At 45.2% G+C, this 15,334-nt stretch overlaps 1 protein-coding gene and 1 pseudogene across 3 annotated transcripts; one reads left to right on the top strand and one right to left on the bottom strand.

Annotated features, from left to right (window-relative positions):
• Positions 1–326: 326 nt before the first annotated feature.
• Positions 327–4,052, bottom strand: LOC120809602 (seipin pseudogene; annotated as a pseudogene). Its single transcript, XR_013451068.1, has one exon. The product of XR_013451068.1 is annotated as a seipin pseudogene (transcript).
• A 24-nt stretch (positions 4,053–4,076) lies between these two features.
• Positions 4,077–11,976, top strand: LOC120809179 (formin-binding protein 4). Of its 2 annotated transcripts, none has more exons than XM_078082046.1 (17): positions 4,077–4,344; positions 4,796–4,873; positions 4,967–5,085; positions 5,779–5,950; positions 6,284–6,431; positions 6,565–6,667; positions 6,772–7,113; positions 7,433–7,625; positions 7,718–7,857; positions 7,932–8,036; positions 8,317–8,450; positions 9,433–9,590; positions 10,137–10,435; positions 10,533–10,650; positions 10,778–10,971; positions 11,123–11,280; positions 11,419–11,976. In XM_078082046.1, the coding sequence occupies exons 1-17, from the start codon at positions 4,221–4,223 to the stop codon at positions 11,507–11,509; spliced, it is 2,676 nt and encodes an 891-aa protein (XP_077938172.1). In that variant the 5' UTR covers positions 4,077–4,220; the 3' UTR covers positions 11,510–11,976. The 2 variants fall into 2 exon arrangements, with proteins under 2 accessions (XP_077938172.1, XP_077938173.1); XM_078082047.1 differs by having other exon boundaries at positions 4,084–4,224.
• Positions 11,977–15,334: the final 3,358 nt, after the last annotated feature.

The raw sequence follows: 15,334 nt of genomic DNA, 5'->3' as shown, positions 1-15,334 counted from the left end.
AGGCCTTAGACGGCTATGGCGCAGTGCTGTTCTGATTTTAAACTTAACTTATTCTATCAAATGAATGAAATGTGGGAAAAAAAACCATGCCAGATTTCCACATGACCTTTTCCCTGTGTTTAATAAAACATTAAGTAAACAAAAAATGAAGAAAAAAAACGCAGTGGCTAAAGGTGGTAATGCTGTTCTACTGTCTAAGAAGTACGACGTTTTACCAGACAAAACATATTGAGTTGAGAGCTGCTACCTTCTGTGAGAGTGATGCCGATGCAGAACCAAACAGAGATGTCACCAAAACGTAAACAAGACCCTATGAAACACGGGACGTGAGCCACTGCATGTTTATTTAATTTGTTCAACACATAAACAACACCTACTCATATCATTTCAGATGCATTTGCAAGGATATTTCCATGACATCATACAAGTGCATCACACTCAACAGTCTCTTTGGTACAGAGTTCTATGTCCCCTGCAAAACTCTTGCATAAGCTCCCTTGAGGCTTAAACCCTTGGCTCCCCCGGAGTGCAGGATAAATACTTGGAGGCAGTTCTTAATTCCCAACAATTCCTGCATCATCTTGACTTCATCAGCTTTAACGGCCAGTATATTAAACAGTAACTTTATTCATGCTTCTTACACTGTTCCTTAATGTTGGACACAACTTAAAAGACACATCTAAAATATTGGTGTTTTTTTTGAAAACTAAATAAATAACACTTTCCCGACAATAAAATTGCAGTGTAACAGATACTGAATACAAAGGAATAGTGCTGATGGAATGAAAACCTGCTTTGTTAAAGCATTGCAGCTCTAAAGTACAAAAGAGCCGTAAAAATCACTCATGAAACTGAGACGGAACGTCTCTGAATGAACAAGTAAAATAAATGTCTTAAGTCTCCCTCAGGCTTCACATACGTTGTACAGTGAGCAATTAAAAACAAAGACCGTGTTTTGTTGCACATTTTCCAAATCCAATCGCTCTGAAAGAGACTCTGTGAAAGAGCAGCACGAGGTTCGCTCATCTGTGACCTTTAAAAAAAGGGTGTGAAACATTCTAGGAAGTCTCTAATCTCCGTAACAAGTACGCGGCGGCTACTTTCAAAAACAAAATCCCGTCCACGGATGCATGAACCGGTAAATAAAAGACTTGTCTGCTTGTATTATCGCGGGAGAAATGTCGGGATGTCTGCATTCCGCTATCGAAGGCTGGCCGCGATTATGAGAAATACGCCACATACGCAGTTGGACAGACATCTGAAGCACGCGCTGAAATGTCACGCTGACATCCGAGTGGTTAGTTCATATTCTGCTTGACGCCACGCCAGAGCTGGAATGTCGTATCTTCTGATATGGGCGTTATAATAACAACAACAACACACATGGTAAAACAATATGCAGAACGAACAGAGAAGAAGTCAAAAGTTACAACTAGGCCAAGGACGATACGCAGTAGTTAGTTGGCTCCCAAAGCATCTATTACATTTGTGTTAACATTGAGCATATGCTATATAAGTGCTTGTGTTGGGTGCAGCGGCATGCTTCACAGGCTCATCCACGCCCCGGGTCTCTGTCGGAGTGTCGTCTCACCCTCTCCAGGCCGTTTGGATCCATCCAACGCGTCGGAGCCGACATCCTCCTCGGACGCCCTCGAGCCGGGAGGCCCTTCCTCCTCGCCGTCGGCCGCGTCGCCCCCGGGGGGATCCGCGGCTTCCGGGGGCCCCGTTGAAAACGCCGGCGGACCCGTGCCGCCTTCGTGGGCACCAGACGCCCCGTTCGCAGGTCCGATCACTTGAGGAGCGCCGAGGTCCTTCTGAGAGTTTTCCTTCTCCATGCGCTTCCGAGCGTCCTCCCTCCTCTGCTGGATGCGCGTGTTGTCCCCCATCATGACCCGGACCCGGACCTGCTCCGGAGGCAGGAGCCCGCCCCACACGAACTGCAGGTAGCCGAACAGCACGATGACGCTGAGGAAGGCGAAGTTGGTGGCCACGCCGATCACTGCGGACATCAGGGGGAAGTTGTACAGAACGTATCGCACGCCGGTGAAGTAGGCGTGGATGCGCAGCTGAGAGGAGTAGATCTGCACTCGCTTGGACATGATCTCGATGACCGCACCGATGGAGGGCTGGAAAGCGTTGGTCTTGTAGTCGGAGAAGAGCTCAACCTCTATGAGCTGCTTCTGTTCGGCCATCCCGGTCACGAAGAAGGGAGAGAAGAGCAACGTGCTCAGGCTCTGCAGGAGGCCGGAGCGGTAGTGCAGCATCGTGGATCGGCCCACCGACGAGACGGTCCTCCCGCCCTTGGTGTAACAAGACATCTTGACCATGAACATACCCAGGTTCTCATTCACCGGGGACTCTGGCATCTCCAGCTCCAACGAGACCCGGTACGGCTGACCGTAGGCCATCACTTGGTCCCTCTCGTTCTTGATGAGGGAGATGTTGGCCGTGGGGAACGAGCAGAGGACTGACTCGGAGGCGTCACAGTCGGAGGTGTAGAAGAAGTGCACGGGGGTGGAGAAGCTCACGGTGGGCATGTAGGAGTAGTAGAAGCTGCCGTAGAGAAAGACGGACACCCAGAGCAGCAGCAGCAGGACGCAGAACAGGATGGCGGCCTGCAGCAGAGTCCGGCGTGCTTTCAGGAGAGTGACGGAGGCCACGTCGTGGACCCAGTGGAGGACCGCTCCCATCGTACTAATGATAGCGTCCGATCCGGACTTTCTTCTGGTCCTGGTTTGGTCGGTTGTTCCTCCCTCGGCTCCCTGAGACTGCAGCCCCGGCGGTGGATCCCTGTGGTCGTACATCAGTGGGCGGTGTCCGTCCGAAACCGTTTGATCGCTTCTCCTCGCATGCCTCCCGTGCCTAACGTCGGTGTGCATCTGTTCACAGGGCTACATTATGGAGCATTAGTCGAGGGCCGAGCTTGTGTTTAAGCTAGGTCGGCTCGCAAAGCTGACGTGTTTTAAGACTACCCGAAACAAATAAATCTAAATGAAATGATTTGCTTCTGAAGGTTAGACTGTGACGGTGTCCACCTGACTTAACGCTGTCTAAGCTTGTTTTCCTTCCGCGTTTCTTCTTCTCCTTCTTTAAAGGTTATCGGCAGGTGGCAAACTGCGGGTTGGTGCATTAGCGCCACCAGATGGTTGGGAGGGAGGATGTCAAAATGAATAAAAGAATGGGCACATACTTTCTAAATAATATTAGTTAGTCTAACATACTAAAATAGTACTTGATAAGACCCACTTCTTGTTGTTTTGCAGAGTATCGATTATATCTGTATATGTACTTTTGCCTTGCTGCGGTGTCCGATTGCTCATGCTTCTTCGTGCAGATTTAATTTCAACCATTTTCCAATAAACTCAAAAAATCATCGTCCTTTTCTGTCTTCCTCGTTAATATCTTCATCTAGCTGTAATGCATATGCATTCACCACTATTGTAGTTTCATTTAGCTGTAGTACATATGCATTCACCACTATTGTAGTTTCATGTCGCTGTAGTACATATGCATTCACCGCTATTGTAGCTTCCCTCTGCCTTGATGTGTTAATTGATCTGCGAATTTGATCAAAGGTTTCTTCCAAGATTCGGCTTCCTCATGTCGCACTGCTGTTTTTTTTCGCCACATGTTAGGATAAAAAAAAAAGTCCATACTTATCCATTTTTGCCATCCTCCCTATATAGTGACACAATTTCTTTCCTTTATGTATTTGAATGATCCACCTTTTATATTCAATAAAATTCTGAAAACTTACTTCAAAAGCTTGAAGAACTAATTGCTTCATCATATAATCCAAAAGCTAACCCCCTTCCGAGTCAGATAGTTAAAGTAATGTCTGTTCTGGTGTTAAGTAGTTTCTCACTTCCTACAATTTACATTAGTCTATATTAAATATCCAGAAGCTCTTTAATAGCCATTCAAATGCCACCATCACCACTTTACCATTATGTACTATTCAAATCTCCACAACATTGTACTTCTCCTCCACCTTTTGAACCTCAATCGAACTTTTTTCCCCCATCTGGTGTCTCCAGTCTGTCTAGCTTTGTTAGCATGTTAGCTGCCACCCAGTCACCGGGTTTAGCTTCTTCCAAGGCATGACCGCGTGAACCGGAAGGCGATGCCTTCTTTTGTGCCACTGTAAAGCAGCCGAGCCGAGCCGAGCCGCAACAACGACGCCAGGGAAGTCTGCAGGCCCTTTAGACTGACGGACATCGATGGGTAAGAAAAATCGCCTCACAGGAGGAGCGGTCGGTCGGAGAACGATCCTACAGCTTTCCCCTCCCGGGCTGCGCGGCGGGAATGTCGGAGAGAGGGAAGAAGCCCCCTCGGGATCCGATGGTATTTCTTAATAATGTCATCTCAGTGGCTTGTTAGCTGAATGCTAAGTACTGGAGTTGTGAAGCATGTGGCAATGTTTTAAAAACCTGACAAAATGCTCATATCGAGTTAGCTAACATTAGGTGCAAGGATAAATCATCAGCACCAATAGCTAATAACCCCAAGTGATAGCAGTATGCTAGCTAACGTTAAGCTAACGGGTCGGCCAGAAGCTATCGTGTAGCATGCTAAGCTAACGTTAGACGTTTCTGTGCGCATGCCAACATAGTCTTACCACGAATGGCTGTGGACCCAAGCGTGATTAGCTGTACACCGCGAGTGTCGCCATTACGTTTGACGTGTGTCAGTGTGAGGATGTTGTCCGTGTGGGAGAATAACGTCAGCTTTTAACAGTTAGCTTGCTGTAGCTAACTCAAGGCTAACCTCTTGGCTGACATTTTTTTTTTTGCAGATGAACAGGAGGTTGATGGACACAGATTTATGAGAGAAAGACTCACAAACATGAAGACTGCCGCAGTAAAGGCCACAGGTAGAGTAACAGTATATGCAGGGAGATGTTTTTTGTAACTTTTTTAAAGCAAATCACGTATGATTGATCAAGCTGCTTTGCCGCCACTTGTAGAGGGCTTGTCTCTGCTTGGAGCCTACGAGGACAGCGATGAAGAGGAGGCTGGAGACGCTCTTCCGCTTTCCACTGCAAAGTCAACAGACATCGACAGTACATTGGCCAATTTCATGGCTGTGAGTATAATTTGCTGAATGTCTTGTATCGGAAGATAAGTTCATGCATATATGACCAGACCAGTTCTGAAATGCACCCAAGAATACAATATTCATTTCTTTATGCATCATCACTGATCCATAGGCAATGTCCTAGGATGCATGCACAAGCAAACATCCTCTCATGTAAGTTTAGTACGTGTACTGATGGAGTGAGGATGTCGCACCACTCTACACTGCACACTTGTGGTCTAATTACCAAAAAGCCTCCAAGTAGCTCATAATGCCATGAGGATACTAAAGAGACAGAGATGGTGCAGTGCCAGTGCGATATTTGTGGCTGCAAGATTTAATACTTTACAAACTGTCTAAATAAAATTATAATTGTCAAACCTAGTTTAATACTACGCGCTACAAGGCCCAGCTGTATTGCTACAGATACATAAAGCATTCGTAGGTCTGTGTACTTTGAATTTTGTTAGTACAAAACATTAAATAGAATGAAATACAATCTGGACCATGAGCCTGGAATAAATGTTTTGATTATCATTCTAAATGAGCAATTTGACAGCACAGTACGTAGTTGACAACGGAAAGGAGAGATCGTAAATAGATCTTCAGGCTAGGCCATTGTTGGTAGTGTGGACTGTCCACGTTAGGGTCAAATCTTTTGTGTGTTGTTCATACATTCCTTTTGGCCATTTTTCACCACAGGAAATTGATGCCATCACCACCCAGCCAAATTCTGAAGATGCAACTCCACCTTCGGTCCCAACCGCCGCACCACCCAGACCTGATGTGGACACTCGGCAGCCAGCTGCCAGTGCAGCTCAAAACCAACAAAGCGCAGAGTTTGAGTACAATACTCAGTGCTCTCTTTCTGGAGGTAACTGTGTGCTATGTTTAAGATGGAAGTGTTCACAAGAGCCCAATATAATATTAATTATAGCTGTCTTCATGACCTGATAAGCCGATATTTGTTTGCAAATCTTTTCTGCTTTGAGATTATTGCTTACTAGGAAGAAAAACAATCCCTTCATTTAATAACATTAATATAAGTTTCACATTACAAATAAACTGCCTACATTTCAGCAACCTCTTTTCATATGAATCGGTCCTGATGATCGCCTGTTTCTACCTTGCTATACATTGGTGAAGATTGTTTTGACTTTTGGAATTTTGTGTGCTAGCATTACCTAAAATCAGCTTTGCTTTGCAGTGGGTGTAGAGATGGGAGACTGGCAGGAGGTGTGGGACGAGAACTCTGGCTGCTACTACTACTGGAGCACTCGGACCAACGAGGTGTCCTGGGAGCTGCCGCACTATCTAGCTGATCAGGTGCAAACTCTGGGCCAGAATACCAACAGGTAGGAGGAACAGGCACCCCTGAAGCCACGCTCCCTATCTCATCCCAAGTACCCTTTCTTTGAACGTTTTGTTTTTGTCTCAAGTAAAGACATTCAGAGGTGTAAGATGTAGTTTTCTATTTCGTCTTTGTAGCTCGAGTATCAACGGCAACGGCACAGCGCATGTAGCCTATCAGGCCAAGGAAAATGCCACATTTGTTGTAGCCCCGCTGTCCGTGAAGGAGACCAAAGTGAAGGCAAGTTTCATTCCACACATTAATAAATAAAATTTGACTCTGGTGTTTAAATAAAAATAAGCATTCTAAGCTTTGATATTGTTACCTGATGTTTTATCTAAAAGGAGGTTATTGAGAGTGTCGTGGGCCTCACAAGTGAAGAAGAAGAGCGCCACGGAGTGGCGGCGTCTCTGCTCGGGCCTTTGATCCCCTCTGAAGTGAAGGAATCAGAAGAGCGATGGAGGAAAAAGCTGCTTAAAGGCTTGGATGAGACTGAGAACAGTTTAGATTCTGACGGGGAAGGCGTTCGCAGTGCAGTATCTCAATCCACCCCTCCGCTGGACCCTGACCCAATCCCCACGGTCCAGAAAGACGTTTGCCACAAGGACTTGGAGGACAATTCTGATGCAGAGGAGGAGACGGAAGAAGACACCATGGAGCTGGAACTGGCCCTGGAGAGGAAAAAGGTGAGTTTTTTGTTTTTCTTCCAGCAAAGGTTTACTTGAATGAAACGCAATATCTCTGGAACGCTTGGAGAGAATTTTATTCGAATTTGGCACAAACTTCCACTTGGACTCAAGGCGGAACATAATTAAGAGGTTGAAGGTCACTACATAATTCTGATCAATTCAAACAAAGTCAAAGTGAAGTGATGACATTTTGTGAGCTGCTGCTTGACTGGTTGGCCGAGACATACGGCCACGAGACGCTTTTCTGGTTTGAGGCTGCGGTGATAGTATTGCCAAGTGTGCACTGGGGACAACGTGTCCTTTCTCTGACTCTCAGGCTGAGCTGCGGGCGCTAGAGGAGGGCGACGTGAGTGCCGGGGGCTCCAGTCCTTGTTCCGAGACCAGCCAAGAAGCCTCTGGTTCTCGAGGCATTCTGCTAAAGAAAAAGCGGTGGAAGACCGCCTTCCCTTCGGCTCCCAGTCCAGAGTCCAACAGCATCGGCTCCGACCTGCAGGACATCACGGAGACAAGTGAGTCCAAACGAATGCACGTTCCATTCATTTCATTTTTATTCTCATCTCCCAACATATTTAAATGCCTCTTTTCTTTTTTTTTCTTGTAGCCGTTTCGAAAGCTCAAGAAAGCGTCAAAGAAGTGGAGGACAAGGAAACAGATGGTTCAGAAGAGAAGGCGCTTACAATTCCTCCGGTTAAAGAAGAGGTGGAAACACCGGAGCTGAAAGTAGAAACGCCTGAGCTCAAGGTAAAAAAACGTGGTTACCACTGTCCATTGTGGCTCTTTTTTTGGGACAGTTTGTAACGCGGATGAATGTCTAGTTTCAGATTGGAGAACTGGCTAATACGTTGACTAGCAAGATGGAGTTCCTGGGGATAAACAAAAGGGCGATCTCAAACTTTCAGTTTCTTCTGTTACAAACTGAGGTGAGAGGAAAACCGGTTCATTTTCTAACCAACACCATCCTAGTTTCCAGATGTTGAAATCCAAGTGTGACATTTAAAATATTTAACGCTTCATTTTGTTTCACATCATTTTGCACAAAGCCACGTCGAAAGTACTTTAATATTTAAAATTCTCATTATAATCCATCATCGGGAAATGTAATTACGTTTCCAAGTTTCACATCTATCTTTTGGCTTTAATGTCTCCTGTATCCTTTTACTTATACTTTGTGGGTTTTATTCCGCTCTGTCTCCCCCCCAGACTCGGATTGCTGACTGGAGAGAGGGCGCTCTGAATGGGGTCTATCTTCGTCGCAGGCTCCAGGAAGCTGCCGAACACATAAAATATTACGAACTTAACGCCACTCCTAAAGGCTGGTCCTGCCACTGGGACAGGTACGCGCTCCTTACCTTTCACATCTCTAAACTCCCTCGTCCCCCACCCAAAAAAACAAAACTACACCCTTCTAAGTGCCGCGGTTGCAGACTTTGTTTCATGACCTGGGGAGACGCTTAACCAGTCTGGGAGGATCAGAATACTTTCCAGAAACAGACTCTGCAGGTTTCTGCCTGGCACATACTGATAAGGGAGCATCCGCTCGGGGCCGGCCTGCTTCCTGTTAAATATTCCTGCCTCCAAAAAGCTCCATGTCCACATAACAGACTCTTAAGCCCTTTGTTGTCAGGGCATTTGCAGACTGATTATGGGTCCAGTCAGTGGAAATTTTGGAAGGGTGGAGGGGGGGGGGTGTATGGTAGGAAGGTTGCGTGGGAGAGCTTTGAACTTTACAGGACTACACCACCCAGAATGCAATGCAGACAGTGATGTCCAGGAAGCGAGGAGTGTCACGCATCTAATAAAAGGTGAAGATGGAGCAATGACGGGAACCCAGCAGGTCAGACCTACTCTATTTCATATGTCTTCCTGTTTTTATTATTTTCCCTTCTGATGTAAAAAGACTTGAGTGTGTGCTCGTAATTTTTGACCTATGCTTCTCGATGATCATGATGGTGTTTCCTCTCTGGCGTCTTCCTGTGTCTGGGAGGGAATGGTTGTCTAAAACGGAACAAATGTGACAACCATGGTTTGAGCTGCTGATTGCTACTTTCAGGACCCTAGAGATGATTTGTTTTGCTTTCTTTGTTTTTGAGAGCAAAGGTGGGTTCCCTATCCACATCCCTGACCACACTCCAATTGGGCCCTGCTTTTGGACAGCTAAAGTCGCTGTCCATACCAACACTCCTGCCCCTTAGTGTGGCCATTATGTCCACTCCCTTGCCCCTCACCCCCACTGTCCCAGGGTATCCCGCCACTCATGCCGTTGCTGGGACAGCCGTTGAGACTCTTGCCTCCTATCTCTGTTGTCCCACTCTTTAGAGAGCACAGGCGGTATTTCTATGTGAACGACCGGACCAGTGCCTCCCAGTGGGATTTTCCAAAAGAGGACAAGGAGGAAGACCTGCAAGGCACAGAGACACAGACTTCCAGCCAAGAGAACACCAAAACATTGACCGCATCTCCTGGTGGGGTCGCAGGTCAGTCTCTGTCCTCCGGGTTAACCGCAGAGTGACGAGTATATTTATTGTCCTGTTTTTCCTCTGAACATGTGGCTTACATAATAAAAAACAAAACAATGTGACAAAGCTATCTACACGGTTCATACAGTCTTGAAAAAGCTGGGAAAAGTCATGGGATTTTAAAATGGAAAGTATTCTAGTCATATTCTTCAATGAGTTTGAAAGAATGCATGAGAGACGCTCAAAATATAAACAGGCGTACGCTCTCTACATGTGGAAAATGTCATGGGTAGACAAAGACCCGGGACAAGCAAAATGTAGGTTGTGTGTGTTATGTGGAGGCAAAACATTCAACCTTTCTAACGTGTGTGTGCGCACGTGTCCGTGCTGTGCCCGTTGGGACGCAATGTCTGCTTTGGAGTTCTCCATTGTCGCTTTAAATATGTACATTTTTCACTTATTGATTTCACTAAATGTTTGGTCATGGAAATCCATTGATGAAAATGTATGAATTATGCTTCTCCCAATATTACAATTTTATCTTTTTCTTCTTCTTTTTAACAGGATCTTTCACCCCAGCCGCCCCCCCACCAGCACCGCCCCAGCCCATTGCATCGTCTCTCTGGTCCCCACCCCAACCCCCCCTTCCTGACAGCCCACCTCCCCCTCCTGGACAGCCCCCACCACCGCCTCTCCCCCCCGGCTCCCCACCTCCACCACCTCCTCCTCCTGACAGCGACGAAGAGATCATGGAGGTGGAGATGGAGATGGACGACGACAATGACAGCGAGCCGCCTGCTCCTGGAACGGAGGAGGACGGCTCTGCGAGGCCTCCGTTGCCTCCAGGCAGCGCCGGCGTGAAGGTATGGGAGACATCAATTTAATTTAGCAATATGCAGTTAATAATGGACATGATTGTGTGTGTATTTAACCTTTTTAACAATGTTTCGTGTCCCACAGATTGTGGAGTCGTCGGTTCCCTTGGGGAAGGGTCAGAAACGTAAAGCCGGCCAGCTGAGTAAATCCATCACTATTGGCAGTGGCGCCATTCTCTACACCCAGCCGGCTTTTAGCGCAGGTAAAAAGGGATCACAACATCTGCTGTTAAATGATGTACTTCCCCAATATGCATACCTGTCTGCTCCACGTCCTCTGAAACCAGACCAGAGCCCTGTTCGCTAAATGACGGTTTCCTCCTTGTGCAGCTCCTCTAATTTCTGCAACGGCTTACTGGGGCGTGCCAGCGGTCCCTGCTCCCCTGGTCCCCTGTGAGCCTCCTCTCCCACCTGTCCCGGCCTTACCTCCTCAGCCACCACTGCCGCCAATCCAGCCGCCCTCTGAACCTCCTGGAGTCAAAGCTCCGGCCGCAGACAAGACCAAGAAAATAAAAAAGGATAAGGTCAGTATTGGCCATTTTACATCAATTGTAAAAGGGGCAGTAGAAAAAAACTATATGTATAAACCACAGCACAAACTTATGGTTGAAGACTAGTGTTGATTTAGCTTCTCACATTCTTTCACATTTTTGTCCTATATCTCCTCGTATGTAGTCAAAGAAGAGTAAGATCAAAATGCCGTCTCTGGTGAAGAAGTGGCAGAGCATCCAGAAGGAGTTGGACGAAGAGGAGAAAAGCAGCTCCAGCGACGAGGACAGAGATCAGCTCAACAAGAGGAGTATCGAGGACTGGAAGACACAGCAGCTCATGACGTATGTTTACCAAGTAACATTTTTCTTTTTTTAGTGGTTTTGATGACTGTGTATGGATGCAGCTACGCTGTTGAGTTCCTGGACTTTCTTATGACGTTTTTTTTTAAGGAACTTCATTAACTGTTTTTTACTCCACAGAGGAAAAGCTTCAAAGAATGCTAATTTTGAGACGCTGCCCGATAACTGGAGGGACCGACTGAAGAAACGGAAGACGACGAAGAACACGTAACATCCAACCCGGGTCATAAATCGCCTGCTCACCATCATTTTTACTCAGCTCCATCCCTTAATACAAGGTCATCCTGCCCCAGAGGATGAGGATTAACGTTTTATTTTTATGGTCGTTGGATTTTTTTTATCATTTTATGGTGGACAATGGAGACATTTTGAGGTCCTTACATGGCAGGCCATTCCACAGAAGGACCTGAATGCTCTTTTGTTTTTGTAGTGACTGTTGTAAATGTGCCAAAATGATTGGGTTCATTGGGGTTCATCAAAATCTACTTCACCGCCGTTTTGTCGAGCTTCACGAAATCGATGACCACCGCAGTTTGTTTGGAGGGAGTGTGTCTATTTTATTGAGTTTTTTTACAACTCCGTTCATTCATGTATAATGTTATGTGCAATGATTTGTGAAGGGAAGCGTCGCTGGACTTGTACATTTTGTAAAGTTATTAAAGTTTTTTTCATTTTTTACATTTGTTTGTCATTTGTTTGCTGTATATTTGATGATCACTTACCAATAGACTATTTACTTTTTACTTTAAAGTCAAAAGTAGAAATTTTATCTTAATATTAATTTTACAAAAGCTGCATTAATTAAGCATAATTCATCATGAGGTATCATAATTACATGTCTTGGTTGATAATCGAGCCCAGCCACAACATTTTTCAGAATCAACTTTGCAAATTAATAATAAAATATAAGACAAAACAAGCACAACACCCCAAAAAGCAGAACACCTTTAATGTCTCATGAACAAAAGTATGCAGCATCTTTTGATGGATACAACCTACAGAGGACATTTTATAGGCCCTCAAAAAAATCCCAAGTGAAAAAAATGTGGGAGGCTCGTCCATTGGACCTAAATGAAATCTCTGCCACTCAAAATGCTCCTCAATATGTTGTGTTCTGATGGGCCGACAGAACACCTCTGGGACGTTATGTCGGGCTGAGGTCCTCCAGGTACTGCCTGCATGCCGCCCATCAGGAGGAACCAGGACCTACTGCAGCAGCGCTGGGTCACACATTAATCCTTATTACCGATAATAGTTAGAAATGGCATTGAGAAGATACTGTCTCAAAAGTATTTTAATCATAACTAGAACTTTTAGAAATCAGTTAAACAGCTTTAACTATGAATTAGATATAACTGTATAAAGGTATAAACCTTTATTTTGAATATCTTTTTTGTATTATTTCCAATGTCTAAGTAGTGGATTCCATTTGCTCGTTACTGTACTGTTCATTTTTGTACTTCTTTTTTTTTTTTTTTCTGAGAAGATCTTAAATCGTGAAAGGATCGGCCCTCATGGAATAAATTACATTCGAGTAGTTATTTAAAACACAATGTATCTATAGGCTTAGTCAGGTGACAGGTCAGCCTTACCTTTAGTTTTATTTGACATATTTACAATGTGGTTACAAAAGGGAGGGAAGTCCAAGCACAACGATGTAAAAGACAGGAGAAATGTTACAGATGGAAAACGAGGGAATGCAGGAGTTACTATAAACAAAAAAGCCTTGTTTGGAAGCATTCTGTTGGTTTTGGGATACTGTTCTAATAGACGGGATGATGCAATCCACACGTTTTTAGTACCACTCTAATTAAACCACAGGACTGCCGGTTGCAGTTCCTGAAATAGCCTGCAGAGTGCATTCAAACACCAGGTTATCCACGCACATTATAGCTTCAGAAAGCATTTACACACAGCCATTTATTCTGCTAATGATCCCACATAAATCCAAACAAAAAGGCCACATGCATGTAATAATTAATAATGTCAGGAAGCTCTACAAAACGGTGGCGAAGTATATTTTTGATGGATAAAAACGATGGGGAGCAGGCGACGTATGACTCGGGTTGGATGTCACGTGTTCTTCGTCGTCTTTCCGTCTTCTCATTCTCATTCTGATAACAGTAACAAGCCAATTCTGACATAAATTGTTACTGTTTTGAAAAAGTCTTTGACAAATTTCAACCGATAACAGGGACCACACGTAGCTCACTGTCTTCTGCATGTAGCAGTAATGAAACATCTGTATTAATCTGTATGAGACTTTGCACACAAAAACAAAATGCTGCTGTGCTTTTAAGTCACAACAAGGCCAGCAAGCTATGACCCACTTTCAGTGACACACCACTCGTGTGCACACAAGGCTCAATTTTGACCTAAGAAAAGTGATGGATCACCACGTTAACCGGACCGACTGATTTCAGATGACACAGTGTCCTAGTTATGCAGACTCAATGACAGTTACCCGTTCCGATCACGGGTGCTAAACAATGCTGCAGATCGATATGTGCGATATATGTGCACAACATTAGCTGACGCATTTATTATATCCAATTGCAGCGGCTTCCAAAAGGCTCCGACAGCGGCCCACTTTTCACATATAACTGGATCTTTGCAATCCATTGAGCAGCGAGAGAGGGCAAGAGTCGGCCCACTGCTTGCCTCTGACATCGATGATCGAGCCGTTCCCGAGAGGTCGCAGACAGCCAGAGACGAGGTCAAAGAGGTCAACGAAGATTAACACGGTGTTCCAACTTGCTCCGACACGCTGCAGCCGCCCTTACAAAGTGCGTACCGTTGGATTCGATCGGGACCCGCTACTTCTTCATAACATTGTACCCTGAACTCTGACCTTTTTGCTGATTTACAGTCGCTGCGCGTAGTATTGTAGGTCAGAATAGCCAGAGAAGCATTGGCTTGCATTATGCACAATGTGACAGTTATTGGCGTGGCATTACGTGTATTGAAGAGCAGAGAGAGAAAGAATTCAAGAGGAGGACTCTTGAAAAATCTGGATTCAGAGGAGACTTTCCCTAGAAGTTCATTCTCTTAAAGCCGAGGCGCACGATATTTGTGGTCGGATTAACATGCGACATCCTTAGAGCGGCGTGCAGCCAGGGAGGAATAACAACGGGAGCTGGAGCGGCACTAAGCTATTAATAGAGGGCCTAGCTGAGGAAGACATGGGGAGTTGGGGTGTCCTCTGCTCTGAGGACCACCAGAGGGCACTGGGAGCCTGTAATGGAAGACAATGGAGACTCCTCTTCTAGTCTACTCCCCCCCCAGTCTGCTTTAAGCCACTGGGTGTCAAAGTTATAATAGTGGTTGAATGCAGTCTGAAAGCTCCAAAATGTAAATGTATCCAAATGTTTTATTCCAAATTTGCATTTGAAAAAAGGTATTTCAACGTTGCCACTAAACAAACAGGCTAAAATCAAACACTTGCTGTAAATGTTTTTTACAAAACTTAACTTAACCATTTTTTAAATAAAATGTTCACGCTCAAACTAAAACACCACAAGTTCAAATGTATAATTGATGAAAAAAACATCTGTGTGTTTCTAAAATAGTCGGTTCATAAAAACGGACTGATTCAAGACCTCCAGTAGAACATCTCAATTCAATTTTAGTTATTTTCAAGGATTCAAGCTAACAGGCCGCGAGTTACTGGCATACAAATAGTAGGTTTGTGCGCAAAGTAATCCTCGAAAGAGGCACACATTTTATTACTAAAAGGTTTGAATTGAAGCTCTTGAGGTGCATTTCACCCCTTGACTTTACATTCTGGCACAAAGCGGGAGAAGACACTTTTTTTTTTTTAACCATGACTAAATACTCAGTTTAAGACAAATATCTTTTAAGGACGTGAGAGAAGAGATTCCCTGCTCTGGCAGGTCGCTCAGCGAGGGCAGAGCGTGGCGTCGCAGCAGCCTGAGCACTGGCAGAACGGTCTCTCTGATGTGTCATGTCTGATTCCTAACGAGTGCAGGTAAAATGTTTGCCGTCAGACAGGGGCACGGGAGCTAATGAACCCCCC

Source organism: Gasterosteus aculeatus, chromosome X (genome assembly GCF_964276395.1).
Source record: "Gasterosteus aculeatus chromosome X, fGasAcu3.hap1.1, whole genome shotgun sequence".
Lineage (NCBI taxonomy): Eukaryota > Metazoa > Chordata > Actinopteri > Perciformes > Gasterosteidae > Gasterosteus > Gasterosteus aculeatus.
The sequence above is the reverse complement of the archived record's forward strand: the minus strand, read 5'-3'. Positions and strand labels throughout refer to the sequence as shown.

Coding starts and splice junctions, on each gene's coding strand:
- LOC120809179 (XM_078082046.1), top strand. CDS start 4,221: ATGGGTAAGAAAAATCGCCTCACAGGAGGAGCGGTCGGTCGGAGAACG. Junction 8,037..8,316: donor TTCTTCTGTTACAAACTGAG/GTGAGAGGAAAA, acceptor TCTCCCCCCCAG/ACTCGGATTGCTGACTGGAG. Junction 10,651..10,777: donor CCAGCCGGCTTTTAGCGCAG/GTAAAAAGGGAT, acceptor CTCCTTGTGCAG/CTCCTCTAATTTCTGCAACG.